The sequence below is a fragment of the Thamnophis sirtalis genome, unplaced genomic scaffold (genome assembly GCF_051295495.1).
Source record: "Thamnophis sirtalis isolate CommonGarterSnake01/CBP01778 unplaced genomic scaffold, rThaSir2_p1.2 scaffold_10, whole genome shotgun sequence".
NCBI classification, from domain to species: Eukaryota; Metazoa; Chordata; class Lepidosauria; order Squamata; family Natricidae; genus Thamnophis; species Thamnophis sirtalis.
Genome location: NW_028261390.1, coordinates 309727 through 336440, shown reverse-complemented (window position 1 = coordinate 336440; position 26714 = coordinate 309727). Strand labels below are relative to the sequence as shown.

The window sequence follows — 26714 nt, the reverse complement described above, 5'->3', positions numbered from 1 at the left end:
CCTCCCTGCTGCAGTGGGCCCCCAGGGTGCACCTGGCCCTGCCTTCAGGCTCTGCTCAGGGCCCTGAGAGTCCAGGGAGGGTGTGGGGGGGGCAGCAAGAGAGCTCCTAAGCAGAGCAGAAGGTCTGGCTCTGTACGAACTGGACGTCTCCCAGACTGGGGGGGGTCTCTGAAGGAGACAGACTGCACGGCTGGGCAGGAGAAGCACCGGCCTCTAAATATTTCCCCCAAGCCCCTTCCCCAAATTCTCCATTTCCCAGCCCCAAGATAGGAAAAACTGGCCATTGGGCCGAAAATAAAAAAGGGAAGGGATTATTTCCTGCAGAAACAAAAATGCTTACAGAGCACAAGTAGTCCTCGACTTACGACCAGAATTGAGCCCAAAACTTACATTACTAAGCGAGACGTTTCTTAAGTGAGTTTTGCCCCATTTTATGACCTTTCTTGCCACAGTCCTTAAGTAAATCACTGCAGTTCCTAAATTAGTAACCCGGTTGTTAAGTGAACCGGGCTTCCCCAGTGACTTGGCTGGTCAGAAGGGCACAGAAGGGGATCACGTGGCTCCGGGACACTGCGAGCGTCATAAATACGAGTTGCCAAGTGCAACTTTGAATTTTGATCAGCCGACCACTTTTTCCAGTCGTGTTGTAACTTTGAACGGTCACTAAATGAACCGTTGTAAGTCGAGGGCTGCCTGTATTCCCAGAGAGCTTTTGGGGGCCAGAATGGAAGCTCCTCCTCTGACACTCGGGGCCCCTCTGCTTCTCCTAGAACAAGTGTTTCTCAACCTTGGCCACTTGAAGATGTCCGGACTTCAACTCCCAGAATTCCCCAGCCAGCATTCGCTGGCTGGGGAATTCTGGGAGTTGAAGTCCGGACATCTTCAAGTGGCCAAGGTTGAGAAACACTGTCCTAGAGGAAATGCGGCCTTCCACTGAGCCCGCTCCCTCCCACCGGCTGAAGGCCCACGACCAACTCCGGCCCCAGGGGCTGTCAGCCTTTGGTTCCTACCAACAGCACTGAGACCTTTCCAGGAGGAAAGTCCCCTGCATGGATCTTTCCGCACAAGGCAGACCCGTCCAGAGGCCTTTGGAGACGGAGGGTGAAGGAAGCCCTCCCCCCCCCCCTTTGGAGAAGAGGCGGCAGGCGCAGCTAAGGGGGTCCCGCAGGGCAGCCGGAGGAGGAGGAGGAGGAGGAGGAGGACTCCTCTCCCCAGAGGGGAGGCTGCCTAGAAACAAGGCCCATTATGTGCAGACACCAAGGGGGGGGGGGGAGGACACATGATTCCACAGCGGAGGGGGGAGGAGATGCCCAGAAGACACGGCTAGCCATTGTCTGCTCCAAAGCAGCTTATTCTTGGAGGGGGGGGCTCCCCTCCCCTCCGCGAGTGGCTCTGGTCGGCCTAGAAGGGCCTCTTTCCCTGCACGGCCCTGGCCTTACGGAACCCCCTGGGCACTCAACGGAGGGCCCTTCCTCCTGGCCCCCTAGGTCGATCAGAGCACCCCAAAAGCTTCCTCCTCCTTGGAAACCAGCCTCCCTGCACCCCATGGCCTCTGAGGGATCCCCCTCCCGAGGGCAACCGCAGGATCCAAGGAAAACCTCCGTGCAATCAAAGGGTGGAGTTTTGCAAGATCCCTCGGACTCCCCAGGCAGCCCCTTCAGCCTCCAGCCCCCCATGACTCCCTTAGGCCTCGGGGCAAGCAGGCTGGGGCTGAGCACCCAAGGACCCCCCTGAGAAACACGAGCCTGGGCAGGGAAGGAGCAAGGAGGAGGAGGGGGGCGCACTCTCCTCCCAATACCCCTGGGCTGCCTCGGCACCTGCGCCTCTCCCAGGACGGGAGGCAGGTGGCAGGCCCAGAGGGGGGAGGGCCAGGGAGGGGGAGGGAGGGGCCTCCCCCCCCACAGCCATCTGTCACCCAGAAGGACGGCCAGAGTCACCAACTAATCCAATCAGCCGCTTGCCTGGCTGGACCAGGAGGGACCGGCTGCCCAGAGCCCCCCCTGGACTCAGCTTAGTTTGGACAACATGGGGGGGGGGGACAAAGACCGGAGCCCCTCCCAGCCTCACTTTCCTCCCGGGTGCCACCAGGGCCGCCCTGGCACTCTCAAGGGCACCAGGCCACCTGCCGCCAGGCAAGCCCAGACCTGTTGCCGGAAGCCAAACAGGGGAGAGGCCACCGAGCGCTGGGGGGAGTGGGGGGCCTCTGCCGGGCACTCCTGCAGGCGGGCAGAGACAGAACCAGGGCCAGATTGGGCCTCATGCAGAGCCGGACGGACGGAGGGCGGTTCTGCAAGCAGCGGGCGCAAGCAAGCAAGCAAGGAAGGGAGGCATGCAAGGCCAGCCTCAGGCACATGCAGCGGCGGGAAGGAAGCAGAGCTGGAAGACGAGGAGGCGGCGGAGGCTCCCTTCCCCCCCCCCCCGCGACTCCCCGCTGAGGTTCGGAGCCAGGAGAAAGCAGGTAGGACCCCCCTCCGGGCAGGCTGGAGACCAAAGGAGGGAGGGGAGGGGGGAATCAGAGGGCTCAGAAGGGGTGCTAGGACTTTCTGCAGGCATGAAGGGGGGGGGGCTGAAAAGCCTCTGCTTCTCCTCCGCTACTTAAGAGCAGGGACCCCCCCCAAAGGGCTCCTTCCCTTGCTGGACAGCGTGAACAGAGCTCCAGTCCAATTCTCCTCTAAGGCCACCTTCCCAGACCCCCTGCGGCCACATGCCCCGCAGCCCCCAGCCCAGCAGTGGGAAGCCTGCCCTCCCTGTTGCTCTTTGGGCAGAGCAGAGGCCGGAGACTCAGGGGGGGGGGGTCCCCAAAGCTGGCGGCTTTTAAGACTGCTGGACTTTAAATCCCAGGCAGCAATGGATTCCCTGGGTTGAGGTTCACAAGAGACCCTTGTCCTAGAAGACAGTTAAAGGGCCGAGGGGGGGGGGAGATGGGGGTCTTGATCCCTACAGCAATTCCCCACAGCTGCCCTCTGGCTCTGGGAGGAAGCCCACCCCCTGCCTGGGGAAATCTGCCCCCACAGCTGCAAAGAGGGGAAAGACCCTGCCACTCTCCCAAACTGCTGTGGGGATTAGCAGGGCAAAGGGGGCTGCCATGGCGCCCTTTCCCCTCCGCTCACGGCCAGGTCAGGCGGGGGGGTGGTGGGGGGAGGAAGGGGGGGGGCATCTGGGTTTACAGCTTTCTTTGTGGCTGCCAGAAATCCCAAGTAAGCCGGCTGGAGAATTAGCCGCCTCTTTCCGGACAGGGCTAAGCTGGTGATGGGACGTGTGTCCCACGTGTCCCAGGGAGCCCGTCAGACCCCCCCGAGTGCCCTAACCGGAACATCCATGCAAGGGGGACGCATGCGTGTGTGCAGCAGCTGAGGCCACGGCAGCCACAAGCGTGGCCTTTTGCACAACCGTTTCATGCGCAGGAGAAAAAAGAGACACCACCTTTTTAGGTTTCACTCCGCGCTGCATAGAAAGAGGACAAAAGGAGAGGTTAGAGGGGGGGGAGGGGGGGGTGGAAAGGCGTCCCAGGTGTTCCTGCTTTCAGGGCCTTTCTGGAAAGCAAAAGGAAAGCCTGTGTGCCCCCCCCCACCTCAGGAAGGGCAGAATCGGAGCCCAGCAAGGAAAGGCAGGGAAAGGGGTGGGAGCTGAAGCCCCCTTGGCGCATGTGGTCCACCAATCCTTTCCAGGAACCTCATTCCACGCACAGTTTGAGTGCAAGGAGGACGCCCAATTGGTCTCCAGACAGGAGGCTCAGAACGAAGCGAGGCCAGAAGACGCAGCCGTGTGAGGGGCTGGGGTCCCCCCAAACCCCCCCCCAGCAACCTCTTCCCACCCCGTACAACCTGCAGCCCAGCAGGAGGAGGGCTTTGCGTGATTGTGGATTTCTTTGCAACAGACTTTCCTGAACCTCCCAGTTTTGCTCCCAAACAAAGAAACGCCCAAAGGGCCAAAGATGAGGGGAAACTGCAGAAACCCTGATGGCTTTGTAGGCAATTATGTCAACTTTTTCTTTGAATGGACGCATAAAAATGCTTTTTGAAAGGACAATTCAGCTACGCAACATCCGGTTCCTCTGTTTGTCACCACCGGCCACGTTCATACTAGCAAACCCCATGGAGAGAGGAGAGGGGCCGCCTGCCCCATTGGCCCCTCCTATTCCTCCCCCGTGACTGCAGGACGCTCCCCAAAGGGAATTCCTGGCTGGGAGGAAGGACAGGAAGGCTCAGGAGCCCCCCCCCCCCCCGGCCTGGATTCCTTTCCTGGAGCAGGCCCAGCTCTGCAGCGCATGTGCCGGCCTGCAAAGTGACAGGAGGGCAACTCTCCCCCCCCCCCCAGCCTGCCCAGGGAGTCCATGGTGGAAGCAGAGCCTGTGCCCAGCCCAGCCCAGGGGGACACAAGCCATGTGCTTAAGTGACAGCAGCTGCTCCCGGAGAGCCCAGGGGAGACGGCCACAGCTGTCCTCCCTTCTGGGAAACCTGTCTTTCCAAGCTCCCAACGGAGCTGCCTGCCGCTTCAGACTGGGAGCCCCCCCCCCCCCCAGGCCGTGATTTGCCCCTCCAGTTCAGGGCAGGGGGAAGAGAGCTCCGCCCCCCAACCCTCGCCTGGTGTGGGGAGGCGCCAAAGGCCCAGGGGGGGCTCCTGTTATTGGGGGAGACCTGGGCAGGCACCCAAGGTTGACGGGCTCTGACCGTGAACAGCGCAGGGGCCAGGACAACATGTGGCGGTCAGAGGGATCCCACCATTCAGGATCTCAGCCACTGCTGGTCCCTTCCCTTCCGCAGCCCTGATCTGGGCCCAGTGCATTCCGAGGGGGACCGGTGGGAGCAGGGGGCCAAGAGCTTCGGGACTGAGGGGGCTTAAGGAAGGGCAAAGTCCTGGGCGGAAGGGCAGAGGGGGCTAAGAGAACCAAGAGGAAAGGCCCCTGAGGAGGGGCTGCAGAAGTCGTGGGGGGGGGGGACCAGCTCCGAAGAAGGCCCAGAGGAGCAGCTTCCTCCCTGCAGCCCTCAACGGAGAGAACCAGCCTGGCCGGAGGACGGAGTGGATGGAGGACCACAGGGAGAGGCCATCCGATGGACAGAAGGAGCAAAGGAGCAAAGAGCTGAGCCGGACCTCGAGACGGAGAAAGCCATCAAAACAGAAAAGCAGAAGAAAAACCCTCCCAAAGGCCGAATTCTTTTCCGTGGCCACAGAATCAGAAGAGGTTAGCAGGGATAGAGCCTGGGGGGCGAACGGAGCCCCCCGGGAGGCTTCATTCAGGGAGACCCAGGGGGAGGGGCCCCTCTTGGTCGGCACAGGAAGACGGGCGACCCAGAAGGGCTTCGCTTCCAGCTCTTGGGGGGGGGCCTTCTGGATTCCCAGTCCTTTTCATCAGGGGCTGAGGGGGAACCAGCTGAGCACACGGGGCAGAGGTGTTGTTTTAGGTGGTTACGAAAAGGGTCAGGAGGGGGAGAAGGTTGTCTTATGTAAAGCAGGCAACCCCCCTCCCCAAATGATACGCAGTGGGCTCCATTGAGCAATCTCTCGTGGGAAAGGGGCCTTTTCCTTCGCAAGGAACCTCAGGCGGGCACAGGGGGCATCAAATGACGACAGAAAGAAACTACTCACCAGTTTGCTGGACTTGGGCCCTTCGGAAGAATCTGGAGGAGAATCAAAACAAGGACATTTTGACAATGATTCCACTGGGGGAGGTTTTCCATAGGCCCCCCCCAAGGCTGCCCCTCAGGAGCTTCTGGGGGATTCTCTGGGCCCCCTTGGAAAAAAGAGCTCTGAAGGAGGAAGCCCCAAATCCCGCATGCTGCCCACTCTAGACGTGGCCCCCGGGGGCCCTGGCAGGGACTGGCGGAAGGCTCCCACCAGAAGGTGTGCCCAATCTGTCTGTGGCTTCAGAAGTCCCGGGAGCTTTTTGTTCCACCGCTGTCCTATTATTAGCGTTTCATACGATACTTTTTTTGCACGTTATTTCTTTGATTTATTGTGATTCCTCGTTTCCTCATCCTCCAGAGCTGGGATTCAGCTGCCTGCATAGGGCTCTCTCCCTCCCCCATTTTTTCTTACCAAAGCCCCCCCTCCCGGCCCAGAGACCCCACCCCTGCCCCACCCACTGTGGCTGCTGGGCTACAGAGGGGGACCACTCAAAGCCCTCCAGGGAGCTCATGGAGCTGAGGGAGACGGGCCCTTATGTGCCTCCCAGTCCCAGCCTTAGACACCCCCCACACACACACACACAGACGGCCCTGCTGCTGACTGGCATCACTAGCTGCAAGGCAGCAACCAGTCAACCTGCAGGGTGGAGAGACCGATATTTGCAGTGCAGCTACCATGAAGACTCTCCCTGGCTTAAACTGCTCCTGGCCTGGCCTGAATGTCCAGCTGGAAGAAACGCAGGCTGAACCACAACCGGAATATAATCTAACGGTTGGGTTGGCAATATATAAATCATGTAACTATGCTGTACCTGTTTCTTTAAATCATGCTGTAAATGTGATTAGTTGCTGTTTCCTCAATCGGCCATAAGATGGAGCCAGAATCAGTGTTAGATGCTGATCTGATCTGAGTGTTTGGAAGCTGGCTGTTAGAAGTGCCGTACTGTGATCAGCGTGAGCTATTGTGAGTTTTGGAACTGCTAGCAAACTTTGAGTACCAGACTGTTTGTATGATTATGGACTATGTTATTTGGATTATCCCTTAACTGAAAGACGTTGATGACTGACTGTCTTATCCGTGTATGACTTGGACTGTTTGATGGACTCTGATACCTCTATTTCCACGAAAGCGAAAGCCTATTGAAACTGCAGTGTCTCTGTATGCAACGCTTCTCTGAACGCACTCGCTCTCCCAACGGGGAGCTTACCTAACAAAGGGCCCAGCAAGGAAGAGAGCAAGGGAAGCTCTGCTCCCTGCACTCCAGGCTCCACGTTGGGGGCCGGCTGGGAGGTGGGCAGGGGGTTCTTCCTCTGAGCGCTTGGGCACCCGCAGTGATCCATCCAAGCCCTGGGATCCAGCTCTCCTTCTCTGGCAGTTGGAGCCCCTGTGCAGCTCTCGGGGACCCCTGCAGCCCACCCTCCGCTAATGACAGCTGGGGAAGCCCCAGCCGGCCGGAGGAGAGGAGGCCAGCAGAGCCCTGGCAGAGCCTGCGGGAGCTGCGTTGTCTGTGGCAGTTTCCAGGGAAACCTTCCAGCAGAGAGCGATCGTCAGGGAGGCCGGAGCTCCTGCTAAACCAAAGGCTGCTTGGAGGCCGCTTCCCTGCCGCCTCCTTTCTGGCATGCTGGCTCCTCTCTAGTCACCCTCCTTAATGGCCACCTCACCTTCCGCTCCACGCCTGAAAGTCACCTGCTTTCTCAGGCCGGAAGTGGGCCCCTCCCACGATCCTTTCCTTGGCCCCACGGGTGGCCCTGGGGGATCCCGGCTCCACCAGCCCTGGGTAGCAAGGGCAGCAAGCTCCCCCATGAGCCAGGATGCGTGAGCCTCTGGGGGCTTCTGGAATGCCCCCACAAGTCACCTTCCCTGGAGGGCAGCCCTCGTGGCCAGAACCTTTGTGGGCTCTCCTCCGTGGCTCCTCTTGGAAGGCAAGACACCGCTGCCCAGAGAGGGGCAAGGGGCCACCTTCTCGGAAGGGGTCTGGCCCCATTTCATGGGGGTTTTGCTCTTTTGTGCTGGCCGCCTCTTTTGTTCCTAGGTAAGTTGCTTGGAGACTCAGAATCCTGGCATAGAGGAGGGGCAGCCCCCCGAGGTCCCCAAAGGAAGAGATCAACCTGCTAGGGCAGTGGGGACATTTTCCGTCGTAAATGGGCAATGTAAACAGGCAGGGGAGGCCCCCAGCTGATGCCGAAAGAGCCGAAGAGCCTACCTCTCTTGGGGACCCTCGATGCCGAAGCCTCCGGGGTTTCTGGGGAGGTGGTGTCTGCGCCATCCTCAAACACCTGGATCTAAAGGGAAAGGAAAGGCGGTGACCAAAACGGCTCCTTCCTTCCGTCTCCTTCCTTCCGGCTTCTCCCGGCCTCAACGCAGCAGAAAAAGAGGCTTCCCCTGCACAGCGCTGCGTCCACCCGCACGGTCAGGGTTCTGCCCTCCGTCCTTTACCGACCCAGAGTTCCAAAGGGGTTTCACGCCCTACTTGAGCTCCAGGAAGGGGCCACTCAGGGGCCCTGGCAGATCCCCAAGGGATCCTGAAGGCCCAAGGGGGAAATGCTGGGCTTCCCCCGTCAACCACGTGTTCTGCAGCCGATGAGGAGATCGGCATTGTGGGAGCCAGTCTTTGCCTAAGAGCTGCTGGTTGCTAACCTGGGACTGACTGCGGTTCCTTCAGCAGCCCTGTGAACTCCTGCACATCGCCTCATTCGGAGCCTTTTAGAGCCGACAGCCCACCCTCCACGCACTTCATGCCACGAGTCCTCGGACCCCCAGGGGAGATGCAGGGGAAAGCAAGGCCGTCGGAGGCCCACGGGAGGAGGGCTGTATGATTCACAGAGGGGCCCCTTGAGGATTCCAAGCAACCCCTTCTCCACTCCAGACTCCGGGATTCGCACCACCCCGGCTGCCCCTTCCAAAGCTGGCGTCTCTTGAGGAATGCGGCCCAGCCAGAGTGTTGGGTGAAGCTGGGGAGGAGCTCCAGCGGGAGAACAGCTGGAGGAAACTGCTCTGTCTGCCTGGGCACAGAGGCTCAGCCAGGAGAGAGGGGGGTCTCCGGGAGCCACACCCTTCTGGACAAAGGGCAGGGAAGTCCTGGGGCCCTGAACCACGGACCGGAGGCCGCTTGGAGCTTGGGACCGAAAGGCATCAGGAGCAAAGAGAAGCCACAGACCCCTAAGCCAGCATTACGTTTAGGAATGCAGCAGCCAAGGAAGGAATTAAATATAATGTTATGTATTGTCCTATGACCAGCACCTTTATTTTCAATTGATATTTAATACCTTTATTTATTCATTTATAACCTGCCTTTACTATTTTTTGAGAAACAACTCAAGGTGGCAAAGCTAACACTCCTTCCTCCTGCTCCATTCCCCATGACAACAGCCCCATGGCTGAGCTGAGCCAGGAGGACTGGCCCCAAGTCTCCCAGCCGGCCTTCAGGCCTCAGGTAGGACTAGCCAGCTGAACCAACTAGGCCAAGCTTAAAGGCATCTGGATTGAAAAGCAGCATAAAAATCAAAATCCAAAATCCTTCTGAGAGTTCCAACAAGCATGATATCATGCCCGCGTAGATGTCAAAATTTAGGCAGGTGGGTGGGTGAGTAGGTAGGTAGATAATCATCAGGCTCTTCTTGTGCCAAGAGCCAGGGAAGAGAGCAGCAGGAGTGGTTAAAGGAAGGCCTTGAATTCTGCCCCTCCTCCCCGTGGTTTCCTCAGGCCCCTTAAAGCAAGCCAAGACCCAAAGGGGTTTCCCCCCCTTTACTCCCTCCCTTTTCCTTCGGGGGAGGGGGGAGCTGCTGTTGAGGGAGGGAGGGAGGGAGCAGTTGGGGCCCCACCAGCAGAGGCTCACCTGTGACTGTCGCACGAAGATGCCGTGGTTCTCCTCGCACGTGAAGTACCGCCTGCCCTGCACCGTCCCGTCATTTTTGCCTTTGGCTTCGTCCAGGATGACGCCGACCCATTTCCCTGTGGCAAAGAGGGTGGCCCCCACGTACGCCACCGTCCCACGGTGCCCCTTGCCTATCACTTCCACTCGGGAACCCACTTTCAGGGGCTTGCCGCCCACTTCCGCGCTCATCCTGGCACTGGCGCTGGAGACCTAGAAGGGGCAGCAGAAGAAGGAAAAGGGTGGCCGTTTACGCCTTTGTTGCTCGTGGATTTCCAGACCAGCCTTCCCATATGGCTCTCTCTCCTCATTTGCTCCCAACAACGATCCTGCGGAGTAGGGTGGGCTGAAGGTCAGTAACTGGCCCCAAGTCACCAGAGAACTACCATGCTGGCGTGGGGCCTCCCAGCCCAACAACCGCTAACCGAGATGCCCAGCAGTGAAGGCCTTCCAGCCACATGGAGGCCAAGAGCCAGCTGGAGTCCTGGGGGAAGCCGGAAGCCCAACCACCGCCCACTCGGGTGAAAGCTCTGAGCCTCCTTCTGGGGCCTCCGCAGGACCTCTCCCAGAGCGACTCCTCAGCCACTGACGCTGGCCCTGCCCTCTTGGGCCCTGACAGGAGAGGCCTCCGCAGGAAAGGCCTCCAGACCGCCTGGATCTGCACTGCCTCTACTTCAAAGAGCTGGGGGCCCCCAAAGTGCTCCAGGAAGGGGGCCAGCCGGCCTGACTCCAGAGCCCAGGGAGCCTCTCTGGGCAAACTCCCATGTAAGCTTGAGAACCCAGCCTGGTCTGGACCAGGAGCGGCCCCGGCATCAGTCCTGCCCCACCCAGGGGGAGCCTGGGCACCCAACCCTGTGAGGAGCCTCCGTTGCCCAGCGAAGAGGCAGAACGGCTTCCCAGCACCACAAACGCCTCCCCGCAATCAGAGATGGGGAAACGGGTGGCCCAGAGAAGCTCCCCCCAATCGGTTCCCTTGGCTACGTTCCTGAGGGTGTCACGGAAAAGGGCTCTGGGTCTGAAGGGAGGAAGACCCCTGTCTGGGATCAAGAGCCCCCAAGGATGCCTGGCACCGTGACCCATCAAAAGCGCGGAAAAGACCTCAGGGGAGCCTTCTGGCATATGGGCAGCTTGGCAGGACAGAATGGGTGCCAGTTGATTGACAGCTAAGGTTATTATCTGTATTCTGCTCTTATTGATTTCATTATTCATTTATGTAGTTAACAGTCTTATATGGCCGCTCATCGGATAAAACACAACTCTGCGCAACAGCAATAAAAACCAAACACCTGGTGGTCCCTGACCAGCCACCCCCCGTCTGCCCAACAGCAGCCAAACCCTCGGGGCCCAGCCACGCCCCTCCCAGGGCCTGGGGGAGGAGCAGCCGTTGCACCGGGGGAGGGCTGGACCCCGGGCGTCCCACAAAACGGGGCTGTGATGGGGAGGAGGTAGAAGGTAGGCTCTGACTAACCCATCCGCCCCCTCCAAGATGCTGACTGACAGGGCCCGCCGTCCATGTGGTTGGGGCAGCCGCTTCCTGCCAGGGTCAGAAGGTTCCTGGACCGATGCCACGAAAGGCTTTCAAGGAGACAACCAACACCGTGAATTGGACCGGGAAACAAACTGGCAACTGGGGGTGCAACTGCCCTGCAGCTCGGTTGTGTAGCAGCTGAAGCCTCCAGATACTCTTCCAGGGTGGCCCCACGTGGAGCGCGTTGCAGTACTCCAACCGGGAGACGGACGGAGGGACCGAGCACAGGAAAGGGAGCAACACAAAGCTGCACAAGGGCTCTCCCAGCCGCAACTGCCACCCGCTCATCAAGCAGGGGTTGCCAGTCCAGCGTTGCGCAGGGGGCCCAGAACCCAAGTCGTTGGCTCTGGGTGCCGTTACATTCTGGAGAGTTAAAGTTTCTGGGTGCCTTCAAGGGCGGCCCAGCACCCTCTGGGCCTTTGGAAGCTGTCATTGGCCAATGCCCAGAACAGGCGCCGCTTCGCCTGCCCGGAGGCCCCCGGAGGGCTTTGGGACAAAGGTCCCCCGGCCGTGGTCATGCCCAGGACGGCTTCCCTTGTTCAGACTGGAGAGAACAGCCGGTCCCAAGAGCCCACGGCCTCTGCGGAAGCTTTTGGCTGAGGTTCACCCGGAAGGGATGGAACCAGGCAAATGCAGGTGGCCGGGCGATGCCAGGAGGGCGGAGGAAGAAGCGCCTTTCACCACCCTTGTTGCCCAAAGGCGGCCCTCGATACGGGCTCTGCCTTCCTGCAGCAGCACTCGGGGCATCTCTCAGGCCACTTCCGCTCCTGGGGCCGAGCCAGAGCCCGGGGCCCACCCGCCACCCAATCCGAGGCCGCTGTCCCTGCTTCTTCCAAGCAGCAGCTCAGGCCGCTTCCAGTGAGATGTGCTGCCCAGAGCCCCCCAGCTCCCTCTGGAGCGCCATGGAGGCCCATCGGGGTCCTCCCTTCCTTCTGCCGGCAGGGCCACAGGAAGGGACCGAGGACAAGGTCTCCCCATTCCGGAGCCCCCTGCCACCCTATGCCAAGACAAGCCCCAGCTGCAGCGAAGGCGACCAGCCTGGCAGTCCCAAAGGCCTCCCCAGGGAGATCCCCAGCCGCTCCATCTCGAAGCAGGAGGAGCTCCAGGAGGGAGGAGGCCGGGCGGCTGGCCTCCCCCACCTTCAGGAAGTGCTTGGCCACTGCAGGCCTCAATCTGAGCTTACACCCACATCCGGCCAGGCCCCCTCATTCCCTGCCAGCATCACTCCAGGTGTCTCTGCCCCCACCTCGCCTTCCAGAATAGCAACACCCGCCCAGCCGGCAGCTGAAAGAAGGCGAAGCTCACAGCATCCCAATCTCTCTACAAAATTAACATTCAATAAAGCCCACCAGAAAAACATCCCCAAAAGTGAAGGCCCCACTGATTAGGGACTGGCAAAGTGAACGAAGCAGACCCTGAGGCTCGACTCCCAGCGGAGGCCTGAGAGAAACGCCCGGCTGCCCCCTGCCCAGAGCCCCCTTTCCTTCCTTCCCCTGGAGCAGAAATGCTCCTCTCTCCCCTGCCTCGCCTGAAAGCCCCCCGCCAATTGGGCCTTTGACCAGCCCCCCAAATCTCTTCCCTTCCTACACCCCAAGGCCAGAAAAGCCTCCGACTGCAGCCATGCTGGGGGAGAAGAGGGCCTCCCGGGCCAAAGCCCTGAGCCCGGCCTCCGAGGAGACCCCTGCGCTCTCCCACTGAAGCCCTCCGGGAAGACCAGGGCTCCCCCAAGGACAGATGACTGGATGGGAGCCGGCGTCCCTGCTGCAAGGCGGCTTCCAGGCAGAGGAACCAAAGGGGCTTCAAAGCAGATAAAGGGATCGAAGCCAAAACCTCCAGCATCCAAACTGAGGTTTGACAAAAGCCCAAAGTGTCTGGAGGAGGAGCTGACACGGCAGCCGAGGAGAGGAGAGGAAGAAGAGGGGGGGGGGGACCTTAGGGGCTCTGCATGGACGAGGGGCTGATTTAAGGACTCTGGCAGCCCAGAGTAACCCCCCCCTCCTTTCCTGGCGACTTCAAACCTCTCAGCCCTAGAGGGCCTGCCTTGTCTGGGCATTCAGGTCGAAGCCCCCCCCCTTCCTGGCCTTCCCCTGAGTCACTCCCAAGCCCCAAATCCTCCCCCTTTCAGAGCCAAGACCCCCCTCCCTTCCTTCATCTCCACTCAGGCATTTTCAGCCGGAGGTAACGGGAGGAGGAGGAGGAGGATCGGGCTGCTCTAAGAAGGGTTTCTATTCTCTGCTGTGAGTAACAGGACTGAGAGCCAAAAGCCAAGTGGGCGTCAGGGGAGGAATGAGGGGCAAGCAGGCATGTGGGCACCAGCCTTGACTTGAGCCCAGCAGGCCCCCCCTCCCATCCTCCCTGCTTCCTGCAGCCCCCTTTCCCCCCAGAGGAGAAGCTGAAGGATCAGAAAGGCGGGATGTCAATCGTGAAAGCAAACCAAGCCAGCCAGTCTCAGGTGCCCCCAAGGACGGAGACCAATTCTGCAACCACCACCATAAAGGGAAGGTCTCGGCTGTGGCGTTGGCCTGGCCGAGCCACAAAGTCCCATCCCTTCCTCTCTGGGAGGCCCAAACAAAGAAGCTGCAGCGACCGGCTACCGATCTCTATGGACCTTTCTAAATCCAGATGCCAGCTCAGCCTCTGGTGTCCAGTCCCACAATCTCCCTGTCGCCTGAAAGAAACGGAAAAGAAAACCACCGAGCAACAGGCACCGCCCTGCCCTTCCCCAGCGGCCCCCCCACCCTCTTGCACAGCTGCCCAGATGTTCTGGAAAGGCACCTGCACCACCCAAAGGTCTCCTCACCCCGAATCCAAGGACTGGCAGGTGGCAGCTCAGGACTGGCCAGGGGCCGCTTCCCAACCTCTCTGGGGATGCTGCCAAGGAGAGACCTCTGGCTCTCCCGCCTGAGAAACCCCTCTCCACCACCCCCAGGCTAAGGCATTCAGGCCGCCTCCAGGCCTGGACAATGGCTAAAGGACGGAGACCTCCGGGAGGCTGAGCGCTTCCCCTGGCCCCCATTAATCAGGCCATGGGGCTGCAGGAGTCGCAGGGGCAAGGGAGGCACAGCTGGGAAGCCTGGGAAGGTCGGTCCTCTTCAAACCGCTTGGGGTTCCAGGCTTTGCGCCAGAGAAGGAAGCGGGTGCTGCTCCCAGAGCACATTGCCACATTGCCACCCCTCGGACGGAGAAAAGAATCGGAAGGAAATGGCCAAAGCCCCCAAGGGGAGGGGCCCCCTGGGCCTGCAGGGGACACCCAGGTCACGGTGGGTGGGCAGTCTGGGCTTTCAGGGGCCGTCCAGGGCCCTCCCGGTTTCAGTGGAGGGGCAGAGCAAGAAGGGGCAAAGGGTGGGGAGGGTGAAGCGGGGGCCCCAGGTGCCAAGAAAGCCAGTGGGAAATCCCAACTGCAGAGGCTTTTCCCACCTCCCTCCCCCTCCGGACACACAAAGCCAGGCCGGGGGGGCAGAGAAAACATGGTACCTTCCTCCTCCTCCTCCTCTCTCGCTCTCCTCACCCCCCAACTGCTGGTGCCCCTCTCCTGCCTGGAGAGCCACCCGGTACACAGCAGGAGCCCGTGGCTGCCCGGTCCTGGGCCCCTTGTGGTCACTCACCTGGCCATGGGGGTGTCGCTTGACCTGGGCCATGCTGGTGCTTTTTCCTGCCAATCTTCCTCCAGGAAGGCCGGCTCAGCTCACGGCCGGGTTGGATAATCTGGCAGGATGCTGCCCTCAGGGCAGAGGGGAAGGGAGCATCCCTGGGCGCGGGGGGTGAAGTCCCCGGGGGGGGGGGAGGCCGAGGCGGAAGAGGCCTTTTTGTGGGAGAGGCCCCTGAGCCTCACAGACACACAATCCTGCCCAGCTGATGGAGACACTCTCTGCGCTAGTGCTGCTCCAGACTCTGGTCACAGGAACTGCCAGCCCACTGGGTCCTAATGCTAGATGGTTCCGCCCTGAGACCCACAAAAGCCATGAAGGCAGGAGGCTTAGAAAGGCCGGGCAGGGACCCAGAGAGCCCCCCAGCTCTGGGGCTGACCCAAAGGGCGGCCCAGAGCAGGAACTGGCAGCCCCAGCTCAGCTGCAGGAGGCTCCCTCCACCCCAGAGAACCAGGATGACAAAAACACCAGGCCCAGGTCTACGGCTCTCAGCCCCCCCTCTTCACGGGAACAACGCACACACACACACACACACACGGACACACAGCCCGCCTCCCTTTTGACCAGCAGGGCATTCATCTTCCTTGCTCTCTCCTGGGCTCCTCCCAGCAGACCAAAAGGGACTGTCCGAATGGCAAAGGCCCAAGCCCCCCCAGAGGCTGCCCTGGTCTGGAGGCCTGCAGGGCCAGGCTGGCTTTAGTCCAAAGACCCCACCAGCCTCCCACCACAATCTCCCTCTCCCTGCAGCCACTGGATGGAGCAATGGGGGAAGGACGCCTTGACCCCCAGGCCCCTCTGGGAAACCCCCAGCAGGTCTGGACTCCTCCCCCTCCCCAACTGAGCTGGGCTCCCTCAAAGGGCAGCCAGGGAAGCCGAGAGAGAACAGATGCCCTCAGGTCCCCCCCTGGCTTCCCCAGAGGCTTCTCAGACTCTCCCCAGCATCGAGTCTTGAAGTGGGATCCTCTGAGATGAACAAGGTCCTTCTCCCTCTGCCTCTCCTATGCGACAATGGATCCACGACTCCGTCCAAGAGTGGGTTGCATTCAGATTGAGAGTGTGGGCGTAACGGATCTTCTCCAAAATGCCTGCACTGTCCGCCACTTCCTCAAGCCCTGTGTAGGATCCCTCTGGGCCCACCGAGCACTTTCCCCTCTGCAAGCGACCCACAAGGACCCTCTGGCCGCTCCGGGGCTCCTCCTGGCCAACCTCCAGACGGGCAAGGGTCAGCAGACCCCCCCCCAGCCGAGGGCTCCACAAGCCAAAAGCTCTTCCGTTCATTGGGACGGAGGCTCAGCACGGCCCCCATGACAAGAAACATTCACGCCAGCAAAAGTCTACGTGGTTTTTCTTTGGGAATCCTTCACGTACATCCTTCAGGGTGCCCAGGGGGCTAAAATAAGCCCCTGATGAGCCAAAAGCGTCATGCCAAGGGTGGGACTGGAAATACAAGGACGGGAGGCCACCAGGAAAGCTTCCCTCGCTGCCTCTGCGGTCACACCGCAAAACTCCGTACGCCAACCAATGGGAGCCTGCCATTGTCCGCCTCGCCCTGCTTCCCCCACGAGCTTTTACAACACTGAGCGGAAGGGAAAAGGAGGCAGAAACTGGAAACAGCAAAAAGGCAGAATCTGGCAAAGCTTAGCAGAATCAACACAAGCTGAGCAGAGAAAAATATCAGGATTTGGTCCTAGCTAATGCAACCGTTTTGGCAAAGTAAAAAACCAGAGCTTTGCCCAGGAAGCTATTCACATCTACGCCCAGGAAAGAGACGCCAGCTCCTCCGCCAGTTCTGCCAAAAAGCCCCAAGTAGAGAGGCCCTCCTCACAGGGGCTCTGGAGTGCCCACGGGTGCAGGAGACACGTGACCCAAGAGTCACAGGACGTCCCACCCGAGGCCCATGGCCAACGCATTGGTCCCCTCCCCCAACCGCAGGTATTACGTGGCCAACAGCCAAGTTTCAATGGTGCAATTGTAGGCCAGGCTCCCCTTATCCAACAAGGTCTGGATAGAATCAGCCCCTGGCTCTATTTGGTGACATCAGGGCCTCCTGAGTAGCCTCCAAGGAAGGCCCTCTGCAGCCCTTCCCCACCCCCATCTCTACTAGGTAAACACAGGAACAATTGGGTGCACGAAGGAAGGTGCGTTTCTAGGTGAGACAGGCAGCATACAAATCTGATAAAATAATAAGATTCCCTGATCCTCTCCAGCGTTTTGTCCTTCAGCCCAAAGGAGACTCTGCCTTGGATGCCAAGAGCCCCCTCAGCTGCCCAGTCTATTTTCATCTTTGCAATTGACACTGTTTTTAATTATCATTATGCACGACTGAGAATGCCTTGACTGCAGCAGTTTACCAAATTAATTCACGAATGACCCACCTCCACGCTCCTAAATCAAGAGAGGTCGAGACGAAGGGATCACCCATCCATGCAGAGTCCAGTACAGGCACTGCAGCATATATAAATAACTCTCCTCTCTGTGCCTGTGTGAAAAATGAATTCGCTTCCATTTCACTTGCAGGCTTTTTCTGGAGAAACTTTATTTCCAGAATTCTGACCTTGCAGAAGGCTGGGGAGGGATTTAATAGACCAACTGTTCCTAGAACTGAATAACTTTGCACCATGATACCCAAGAAGTCATCGCATCTCACAGGAAACCTTCAGGCCAAAATCTTTCTGGATTCAGTTAAGTCTTCCTCTCTGAATAACTGGCTACTCTGAGGGACCGCTAGGACTTTTACTTGTTAGCACAATGACATCGTCCATCTCAGGTGATCCAAAACAGGATGGCAAAGGAGGCACCACAAATAATTGAATCGAGCCAGGAGATTAATAGACCAAATACAGAAAAGATTTAAGAAAAAAGAAATGCCGAAAAGACATCTGGGGAGAGGCTGGCAGCTGGCTGGACAAAACCTCCTCTATTCCTGGCCTTGGCCAGATCCAGCCCGCCATCAGAGCCACCAGGGAGCAGAGGGCACGGCCTGCTGAAGGCCACGCCACTGGAGCACCTCTTAAGAGAGGCAGACCGCCAGGGGATACCTTCGGCCAGGCATCTCTCAGGTCTGCAGGCCCTGAGATACTTCGCTTGGTTCCCAGAGGAAGAAGGAATGCCCTACCGAAGACAGCTCTGCAAAGGGAAAGCAACGGGCACGGAGGGATGAAGAGCCAGTGAGGAGAACCTCTCACTGGACAAGTAGACCACCACCCATGCGTGTGGGTTGAGATCACCCACAAATGCTACCGACAGCTGCTCCTTGTGAAGAGACTGCAGGATGAAGGGTCTCCAAAGAAGAAAGAGCCTTCTTGCTCAATCCACGGACGGCACCTTCAAAAGGTTCATATATTTCCTTTTGTAATCACTTCTAGAAAGGACGGCCAATTGCTTTTCAGCCATTAGGAGCCTTTGGACAGACAAGTTGGCTTAAGCTTCCTTCAACTGAAGGTAAGTTTTAGCTACAAGTTTAAGAAAAAAACGGAGTAAACAGCAAAAGGGTGATTAAAACTTTTGATTTTAAAAAGTTACAGAGAGAGACTAAGCGTCCAAATAAATGTGAAATGTTGGCGGTGCAGATAGTTCTTGGGCCCTTAAGGCGGCCTCGGTTCCACTGCTCTTTCACCCAGCTGTGTTGGTTGCAGGTTTGCTTCCAGGTACAATTCAAGGGGTGGCTTACCGCCTTTGAAGCCCTGTGCTGGCAGAGGGTGCCCTGTGCTGCAGACCCCCTTGGCCAAGGAATCCCAGGGGGCAGGACAAAAGGTTTCCTTCTGCCAGGGTTCCTGCCCTTTGGAACATCCCCTCCTCCACCCCACCCCCCACCAGGGGTACTTGGGGCTCTTAGGGAAGGTCAGCCGGGTGGGTGTAGCTCTCATCCCAGGCATACACAATGGTCCAAAGGGGAGATCTGCACCCACCCAGCTGACCTTCCGTGAGGGCCCTGCTTCTGCCAGTTGGCCTGGGGCCCAAGGGGGGGGGGTGAGCCCTTCTGGAGGCAGCTATTGGATTAAGAAAAGCACCTCCCCCTCTCCATGTGCTTCCCCTCCTCCACATCTTTTAACCGCACTTGGTTTATGGTTGTTATTTGTTGTTTTATCATTTTAATGTCTACCACTTTTAATGCTGGTAGGCCTCCCAGAGTTACCTCTAGATGAGATGAGCGGCATATACAGAAATACATACATAAAAGAAGTTCTAAAGAATCCTTCCTGTGGGAAAATGTTTTTGTTTTGAATTTTAAAATATGAGATTTTTTAAAAATGGCCACTAGAGGGAACCAGAGGGAAGTAAATACTGCAATTAAAGGGGAAGAGCACATAAATTCCCCTTATATTGGAAGGACATTTTTTGAACAACAATGGACCGGGGAGTTAATTTTAATAGTGTCACCTGCACAGAGATCGTTTCTAAAAGATGTTCTGGAAGAGAAACAAGTTTTACCTAACAAGACTGAACTGAACATGGACTTACAAGTGACAATCTGCAAGAAGGAGAGGGAAAAGGACAGTTACAAAGAAACGGCTTGAAGGGTGTTCTCATTAACAACTTTCTCAAAATTGGTGCTCAAAAGCTTTTCTACATTAATCCCTTCAATTCCTGCGGAGGAAAAAATTATTTGTCATCCAAGATTTTACTAGCTAACAATCCATCGATCCTCCCGAGGGCCCTTCTGCTGAGCCCTCCAGGGTCCCTCCAGGGGGGGCCCAGCGGCCGGTTCGCCTCCCAGCCTCTCAGCTTTTCCCCAAAGGGAAACGGGAGCCCAGCAGGCATTAGGACCCTGAAGGCGTTCAAGAGTGGGCATCTGCGCACTGGCAGATGCCACCATTTCACGTCTTGGGCAGCAGGTGAGCCCCCTCCTCCAGGGAGGAGAGCGGGGCGGCTGCGGCAGCACAAAGGGGGCCCTGGCGGAAGGGGGGGGGGCTGGCCGTCATCCTTTGCCCCTTTTTCTGCCTTGTTTTTCCAGCGACCGCTGGAGCAACGGAGGGGCAGACCCAGACAGCAGCGGAGGATGGGCTTCCCTGAAGGGTAACCATAGCAACGCCGAGAGCGCCCAGGAGGATGCTGGCTGGTAACCAGGTGAGGTGCTTCTGGTGCAGGGTGGGGGGTCCCGTGCGGCTCAGCCGGCCAGCCCCGCTCCTTCCCGGGGGGTGGGGTGGGGGGGTGTCTATGGCTTCCTTCCCTAGAGGCAGCCCCAGAGACCCCCAGACCTGCTTCCCAGGACCTGATCCCCTCCCTTCTTCCAGCCCTGCCACCCCCTCTTCCCCACCTTCCCTGCCTTTCCCTCGCTCCTCCTCCTCCTCCTCCGTGGGTTTTCACCCAAGGGCAACACAGCTGGATTGAAAGCGTCCAAAGGAAACAGCCTCTCCCTTCCATCCAGTTCGCCTCCGGCTGCCTCAGGCTAGATCCCCCCCCCGGCCCCCGGCCCCCGAGCCACTGTGGCAGGGCTGTGTGTGTCAAACTCGGTTTCACTGAGGGCTGCATCACAGTTGTGCTTGATGTCAGGGGTGTGGGGCGTGGCCAGGGTGGGGGTGGCCAGCTTGACGTGTCACTCGTGTCTGGGGCGCCTGTGGTGGCCTCAGAGCTCTGCTTGCACAAACGGCCTCCCGGGCTCTGTTTCCGGCCGTCAGGGCCTCCTGCAACCGTCTGCCACAAAAATGGAGCTCAGGATGGCCGCAGAGGCGTGGCGGCTGGTCCTTCGCTGTTTCCCGTGGGCCAGATCTAAGCACCCAGTGGGCCAAATCCTTGAGTTTGACACCCCTGCACTGTGGCTACTTGAGAGGCTGGGAAGCCACCAAGCCTACCTGGGGGGGGGAGGGGCCAAGACTGGGGAAGGCCACTGGCTGTCACAAGGCAGCCCCATTCACAAGACCGTTGCTCCCCAGGAGCACCTTGTCCAGCTGTGACCGTTAGAGGAGCTTTCTGGATAAGAGTGAATCCCCTTTTGACCAGATATGCTAAAAAAGAAAAGCTGCAGCAGGGCATCCAAAGATGCTTTCCCTGCTGCCTCTAACTATAAAGAAAGGTCTCCTCTGAACCGGGAGGGCCCCGTCCTCGAGGAAAACTTCCTCCGAAGGCCATGGGCCAAAGGGGGGCCACAGGGTCCCCTCTCCTTCTCTCGGCCTAAATATGCTGCCCATCAATGCCTGCAGAACAGTTCAGGGCTGGCCGTGTAGGAATCCACAGCCATGGAGGCTTATTCAGAAGTCATACCTTCCCATGACCAGAGCTGTTTTTATTTATATCCAAGAGAGACTGTCCCGGATGGAGGATTAAGTATCAGGATGCAACCACAGCAATCACCAACCAGAACAGGGGGAGGGATGGTGGCATGGAAGCCCACCTCTCTTTCCCAAGGAATCTGTAGCTGCAGAGGCATTCCAAGGAAGGGAAGGGGCTACTTTTACATTAGGTTAGTGTGTGTTTTATAACCCTTTATTTGTTTTACAAATAACTCAAGGCAGCAGACAAATCCAACACACCTCTCTCCTCCTACTTTCCTCACAACCACAACCCTACGAGGCGGTGGTTGGGAGGGAGGGGGTGGGAGAGAGAGAGAGACTGGCCCAAAATCACTTAGTTGGCTTTCATGGTTAAGGCATAACTTTCCAATCTGGTGCCTAGTTAACCACTAGACCAAGGGTGTCAAACCTGATTTCATTGAGGGCTGCATCAGGGTTGTGATGGGGGGGTGGGGGTGGCATGGCTAGCTTGACATCACTCCTGTCTGGGTGGGGTGGGGCACCTGTGGTGGCCAAGTGCTAAGGCAGGACTTCCCTCAGACCCTCCCTCTCTCTCATTATAATCTCCTTCCTTCCTTTTCCTCCTCTTTTTTCTTCCCTCTTCATTCTCCTTTCTTCTTCCTTCCCCTCTTCCCTTCTTTTTCCTTCCTTGCTCTCTTCCCACCGTTCCTTGCCTTTCATCTTTCCCTTTTTCCTTTCCTGTCCCTTCTTGCATGCTCAAATGCAAAATTTCCATGATGGCGCAATGGTTAGGGTGCAGTACTGCAGGCTACTTCTGCTGGTCACCGGCTGTCATCGGCTCAAGGTTGACTCAGCCTTCCCTCCTTCCGAGGTGGGTAAAATGAGGAGCCAGATTGTTGGGGGCAAGAGGCCGGCTCTGTCAGCCGCTCAGAGAGGGATGTGAAGCACTATGAAGCGGTAGATGTGCTTTTGCTATTTCTCCTTTTCTTTTTAGTTTGCTTTGCTAGCCTTTTGCCAGTGAAAGTGGAGCTGGAGGGGCCGTGCGTTTCCCCTGGACCCTATTTTCAGGTGTGGCAACCTCCTGCAGCCTCTGCCAGTGGAAACGGAGCTCAGGGGGGCACCCGCTCTGCTTTTGCTGGCAGATCCTTTGCTGTTTCCAGGGCAGCCCCTGTCGGCCGGGTCTAAGCACCCTGTTGAGTTTGACACCACTGCACTAGGCCAACCCAGCTCTCAGCGGCTGCCAAGGGCCTGCTGGAGCCTCCCTTCCTCGGCCTGAGCATGTAACCTTCACCTATGCCTAAACTAAGGAACTGCAGGAAGCGGGGGGGGGGGGGGGGGCTACAGGGTTATAAAACTTCCCCAGCGAAAGCCCTTCGGGAGTCAAATTCTGGAGACCCTTCCCAACACTCAGGCTAACCATGGCAGTTGGGGGGGAAACCCAAAGAAATTAGCAGGGAAGTTTTTAATAAACGTGATCCGGTGGTTTTGCCCTGGAGCCCTCTTGAACATCCTTCGGTGCCACCTGCCTCCCAGCAGCTCCGACCTAAACCTCACGGCCCCTTTCACGGCCCCCCACCCACCCTCGGAGGGAGGCAAAGGAGCAGGTCCGCCTCCAGGCCCGGGGGACCAAGGGGGAAGGGAAGAGCCGAGGAGCCCCTGGGCCACTGCAGGGGAGGCAGCCGAGGGAGGGGTCGCCCCATCGCAGGAGGGGACGGGGGGGGTTGCTGCCCCGTCCGAGGGCGGGAGGGGGAGGGGGGCACCTTCCAGGGACCGAGCTTTGCCTCCACGGCTCTCCCTCCGCTTCCTACCCCCTAAAGCTCAACGACAGCCTTGCCAGGTAGGCCGGCCAGGGGGAGAGGGGGAGCGGGGGGGAGAGGGTCCCATGGGAGCGCCGCCTCCGCCTCCCCCGTGACGGCTTCCCTCTCCCCCGCAGGGGCCGCTCCCGCAGCAGCCAGCACCGCCGCCGGCCGCCCTCTAGCCCAGCCGTCCCCGCGGAAGGGAGGGAGGGAGACGCCGGAAGGGAAGGAAGGGCCGCCGGGCGCGCCGCCCTTCGCGTCCCGGGACGGGCCGAGCGGAGCCGCCGCCGCTCCTCCGGGCCTCTTTGGGCCGCGCCCCACGCCGGCTCCCTCCCTCCCTCAGCCCGGGTCGGGCGGCCGAGTCCCGCGGAGCCTTGGAAGGGCGGCCGCCGGAGCCCCCTCGCCTACCCGCCGCCGCCGCTTCTTCCTGCTGCTCCTCCCGCGGGATCCGCCGCCGCCTCAGCAAGGCCCCCGACAGAGGCTGCCCTCCCGCCGCCGGTCCCAGAGTCAGCGCCGGGCGGCGGCCACCTCCTCTCCTCCGGCGCCGCGGGCAGCCCGGCCGAGGACCCCTCCAGGGCGCAGGCGCGAGCGGCGGGGGACGGAGGCGCTTCCGGCGGGCGCCCCCTGGGGGCCGGAAGTGCCCTGGTGCAGCGGGCGTTGCCGAGGCAGGTTCCCGCCGCTCCGTCTCGCGCATCGCCCGGAGCCTCCGGCCGCAGGGATGCCGAAGAGGAAGGCGGCGCGGCCGCTGCGGGCCCTCTGCCTGGAGAACGTGGCCGCCAACATGCAGCAGCTCTGGGCCAAGGACTACGTCGAGCGCTCCCTGGACGAGCAGCGCTTCCGATACGTGCTGGGGCCCTTCAGCGACCTGGGTGAGGAGGCATCGGGGAGGGGGGGAGGGGGGGCTGGAGGGGGGAGGGGGAAAGGGAGGAGGGGCTGCAGGCGGAGGGGAGGGCTGGAGAAAGGGGCGGGGCGGGGGAGGGTCGCCCCCCCCGCAGCCCTGGATCGCCAGGCGGCGTTGGGGGGGGGCGGCCCCTCGAGCCCCTCCGCTGGGCGGGCGCCACCTGCCTGCGCAGCCTCCCTCCCGCCTTAGGAATTCCCTCTGCCGGGGCGGGGGAGGCAGCCCTCTTGCGCCCGCCTGCGTTGACCCTCCCCTCTCCCCCCCCCTCCTCTTCCAGCCGACTGCCTGGTGCAGGAGCTGATCGAGTTCCTTGGGATCAAGCGGCGGGTGACGCGGCCGGTGCTGCACTTGCTGCTGGTGCCGCAGCTGACGGAGCTGCACCTGCGCAGATGTTCGCAGCTGGTCACCAAGGACGTGGCTCAGATGATCTCCAGCCGCTGCAAGGTGGACGGTGGGGGGGGGAGCTGCTGGGGGTGGGGGGGCTATGCCTGGAGGGGGGGAGGGCAAGTATCCCGGTTGTTTCCTCTGGTTGCCTTCTCTGGCCCCGCATCGCTAGCTCTGCAGCCATGGGGGAGGGAGGGGCTGTTGGATAAGCACCTGTCTCTGCTGGGTCCTTTCTAGTTCTGCTACCTCTTGGACCAGATGAGTAAATCGGGTAAAAAATGGCAGAAATTATATATTTAAACATTCAGCTTGCTTCTAGCTGTAGTGGGAACTCTGGATGCCTAATAAGCCAATCAGAGCAAAGAAAACTCAGGATAAAAGGATTTATTGATGTATGTGCTTTATATCCCATCACCCACCCTGGCCACTAGGCACCGTAGGGGGATTAAAATGCAAAATACCAACATACAAGCTCCCGGCATATAAGATTGTTACCTGATCGGAGAGGGACCGGAGAAGAGGGGAACTCCGAGCCCTCAAGATCTAAGCTGGATGAGGCCAGGAGCTCTAACATCCGCCCTGCCTCTGTCGCTCAAGGTTATTTCCCGGAGGAAGCAGTTTTTCTGATGTGGTTGCGATCTGGTTCCCCCCTTTGTGGCCAGATAGGATCCCAGGGCTGCTGCACCATCGGAAGTTCCCTCCTGCCTTAGCTTAGTTCAGCCTGCAGCACAAGCAGAAAAGGTCTCAAGGCAAGGATTCATTGAAGGCAAAACACCAAATAGGCCTACAATTTAAGACAGGGGTGGGGCATTTATGGCTCCTTTAAGACATGGGAGTTCTGGGATCTTTAATTTTAAAACTGTTCTAAATTTAAAATCTGTGAACAGCGGCATCAAAATTAAAATCGGGAAACAGGTGCAACATGAAGAATGAAATGTCCAAGGAGAATTAAAAGGTCTGCCTGAAGTTGGACCAAAGAGGCCAGGCAGGGCTGCCCAGGTGTGTGTGCTGAGAGAGTCACGTTTCCTCCCTTCTCTTTTTCCTCCCTGGGACAGAACCTGTCCGTGCTGAACCTCGACAGCTGCAGCCGGATCCCCAGCGACGCCCTGGTCAGCCTGATAGAAAGTTTGCCTTCTCTCAAGAAGCTGGACCTGTCGGACACCCAGTGCAACACCCAGGTCTTGTCGGCCGTGGGCTCCACCTGCCGGCATCTCTCTGAGCTGAACATCACCGACTGCAAGCGGCTGTCCGCCGAATCCCTTTTCCACCTGGCCTACGACGTCACGGCCGGCTCCTTCTCTTGCCAGGGCCTGCAGTTGCTTTTGGTCGACGGCTTGGAGCCCAGTGGTAGAAGCCGGGATCTGATCTGGGCCTTGGCCTTTGTCCTGCTGGCCCTTCCTAGCCTCCTTTTCGTAGAGAACGAGTTTGTTTCTGACGCGCTGCAGGAGATCCTCGACCAGCAGTTTGCAGCTGCCCAGGTGGCCCCCCGTTTCCCCTCCCTGGAGGAGCTGGTCCAGCGCAGGATGGCCATGCGCACAGACCAGACCGGCTCCAGGCTCACGCTGCCCCTCAAGGAGCTCCTGGAGGTGGAGGAGACTTTCCTGCCCACGGTTTGTGCCGTGTGCCCACACTTGACCAAAGCCGTCGTCCTCCTGGACGACGGTTCCGCCTTGAGCCCCGCCTTCTACACCTGGCGCACCCTCACCAACCTGACCTTGGACTGCAGCCGGCCCCGGAACCTGGCTGAGCTGCTCCCTGTGGCAGCCGTCCTGGGCGCCCAGATGCAGTTCCTCTCCGTCGATGGCTTCTATGTCAGGGACGAGTTGTCTTTCCACACGCTGCTCAACCGCTGCCCAAATCTCCAGAAATTCACCGCCAGCATCTTCCTGTCCTTGAGGGGCCAGGGAAGGCCCCCCCCGGAGCAGGAGGCCGTCTTGACCCCCCCCAGGTTCTCCCACCTCACCGAGTTCACCTTGAGCCTTTGCCATTTGCACACTTCCGCACCTTCCCAGCCAATCCCGAGGTTGAGGGCAAACCTCCTGTCTGTCCTCCAGAACTCCCCCTGCCTGGAGACCTTGGAGCTCTTCTACCTGCCTTTCGGCCTGGACGAGGTCTTTGAGAAAGTGCTGGAGCCCCGGGGCGCTGCCCTGGTGCGCCTCTCTGATCTTTTCCTGCTCCAGTGCCAGGTCTCCATCAGCACCATCCACCTGCTGCTGGCTGCAGACAACCAGCTGAATTCCCTCCACTTGGACAAATGCCCAGACATCTACCGGGGTGACTACGAGGAGCTTCTCCGGAAAGTCAGCCGGGAAGGCCTCGACCTGCACATCGAGTGGCAGTGAAGGGAGTCCCCTTGGGGAGCCGGCTTGGTTTATGCTGAGGCCAAAGCAGAGGAGCCGCTCTCAAGAATAAAGTTTAATAAAGTTTGTATTCTCTCCCACCGTCTGCCTGGCTTCTCTTGACACCCGGGTGTAGAAGGGGGCGGCCCCTGTGGGTGCAACTCAGGAGGTGGTCGGAGGGCAGCTGCTGTCCAGGGCAAGGCAATCTAGCCCTGTGTTCTCACCTGGGTAGGGAGGGAGGTGCCCCGAAGGCTCTCCAGAACCGGTGCTCAGGAGCCTCCCTCTCCCTGCAGTGGTGGGGGACCAGTTCCCCCATGTTGGCAGAGCTCTCTGCAGGGCGCTGGTTTCTTTCACTGGGAGCAGACGGCAAACGGAGCGTTCCCAGTTGCCTCGGATAGGAGCGCAGGGAGACGGGCCGAGGGATCCAGAAAAGCC

At 59.3% G+C, this 26714-nt stretch overlaps 2 protein-coding genes and 1 long non-coding RNA gene across 3 annotated transcripts in view; 2 read left to right on the top strand and 1 right to left on the bottom strand.

Annotated features, from left to right (window-relative positions):
* The window catches only part of DCTN1 (dynactin subunit 1), a 36082-nt gene extending 21314 nt beyond the window's left edge, over window positions 1-14768 (bottom strand). The window contains 5 exon segments of the mRNA XM_087723862.1: window positions 3424-3444; window positions 5587-5618; window positions 7829-7907; window positions 9461-9709; window positions 14630-14768. Coding sequence (XP_087579988.1) covers window positions 3424-3444; window positions 5587-5618; window positions 7829-7907; window positions 9461-9709; window positions 14630-14662 — 414 coding nt within the window. The 5' untranslated portion in view covers window positions 14663-14768.
* A 2957-nt stretch (window positions 14769-17725) lies between these two features.
* LOC148043699 (uncharacterized) lies at window positions 17726-22975 on the top strand. The gene is made up of 4 exons (XR_015697836.1): window positions 17726-18004; window positions 18792-19506; window positions 19626-19738; window positions 22796-22975. It is a non-coding gene; the product is annotated as an uncharacterized LOC148043699 (long non-coding RNA).
* Window positions 22976-23376: 401 nt separating this feature from the next.
* Window positions 23377-26380, top strand: LOC106538918 (uncharacterized). The gene is made up of 3 exons (XM_087723861.1): window positions 23377-23527; window positions 23834-24000; window positions 24996-26380. Exons 1-3 carry the CDS (start codon window positions 23377-23379, stop codon window positions 26280-26282), a joined length of 1605 nt encoding a protein of 534 aa, XP_087579987.1. The 3' UTR covers window positions 26283-26380.
* Window positions 26381-26714: the final 334 nt, after the last annotated feature.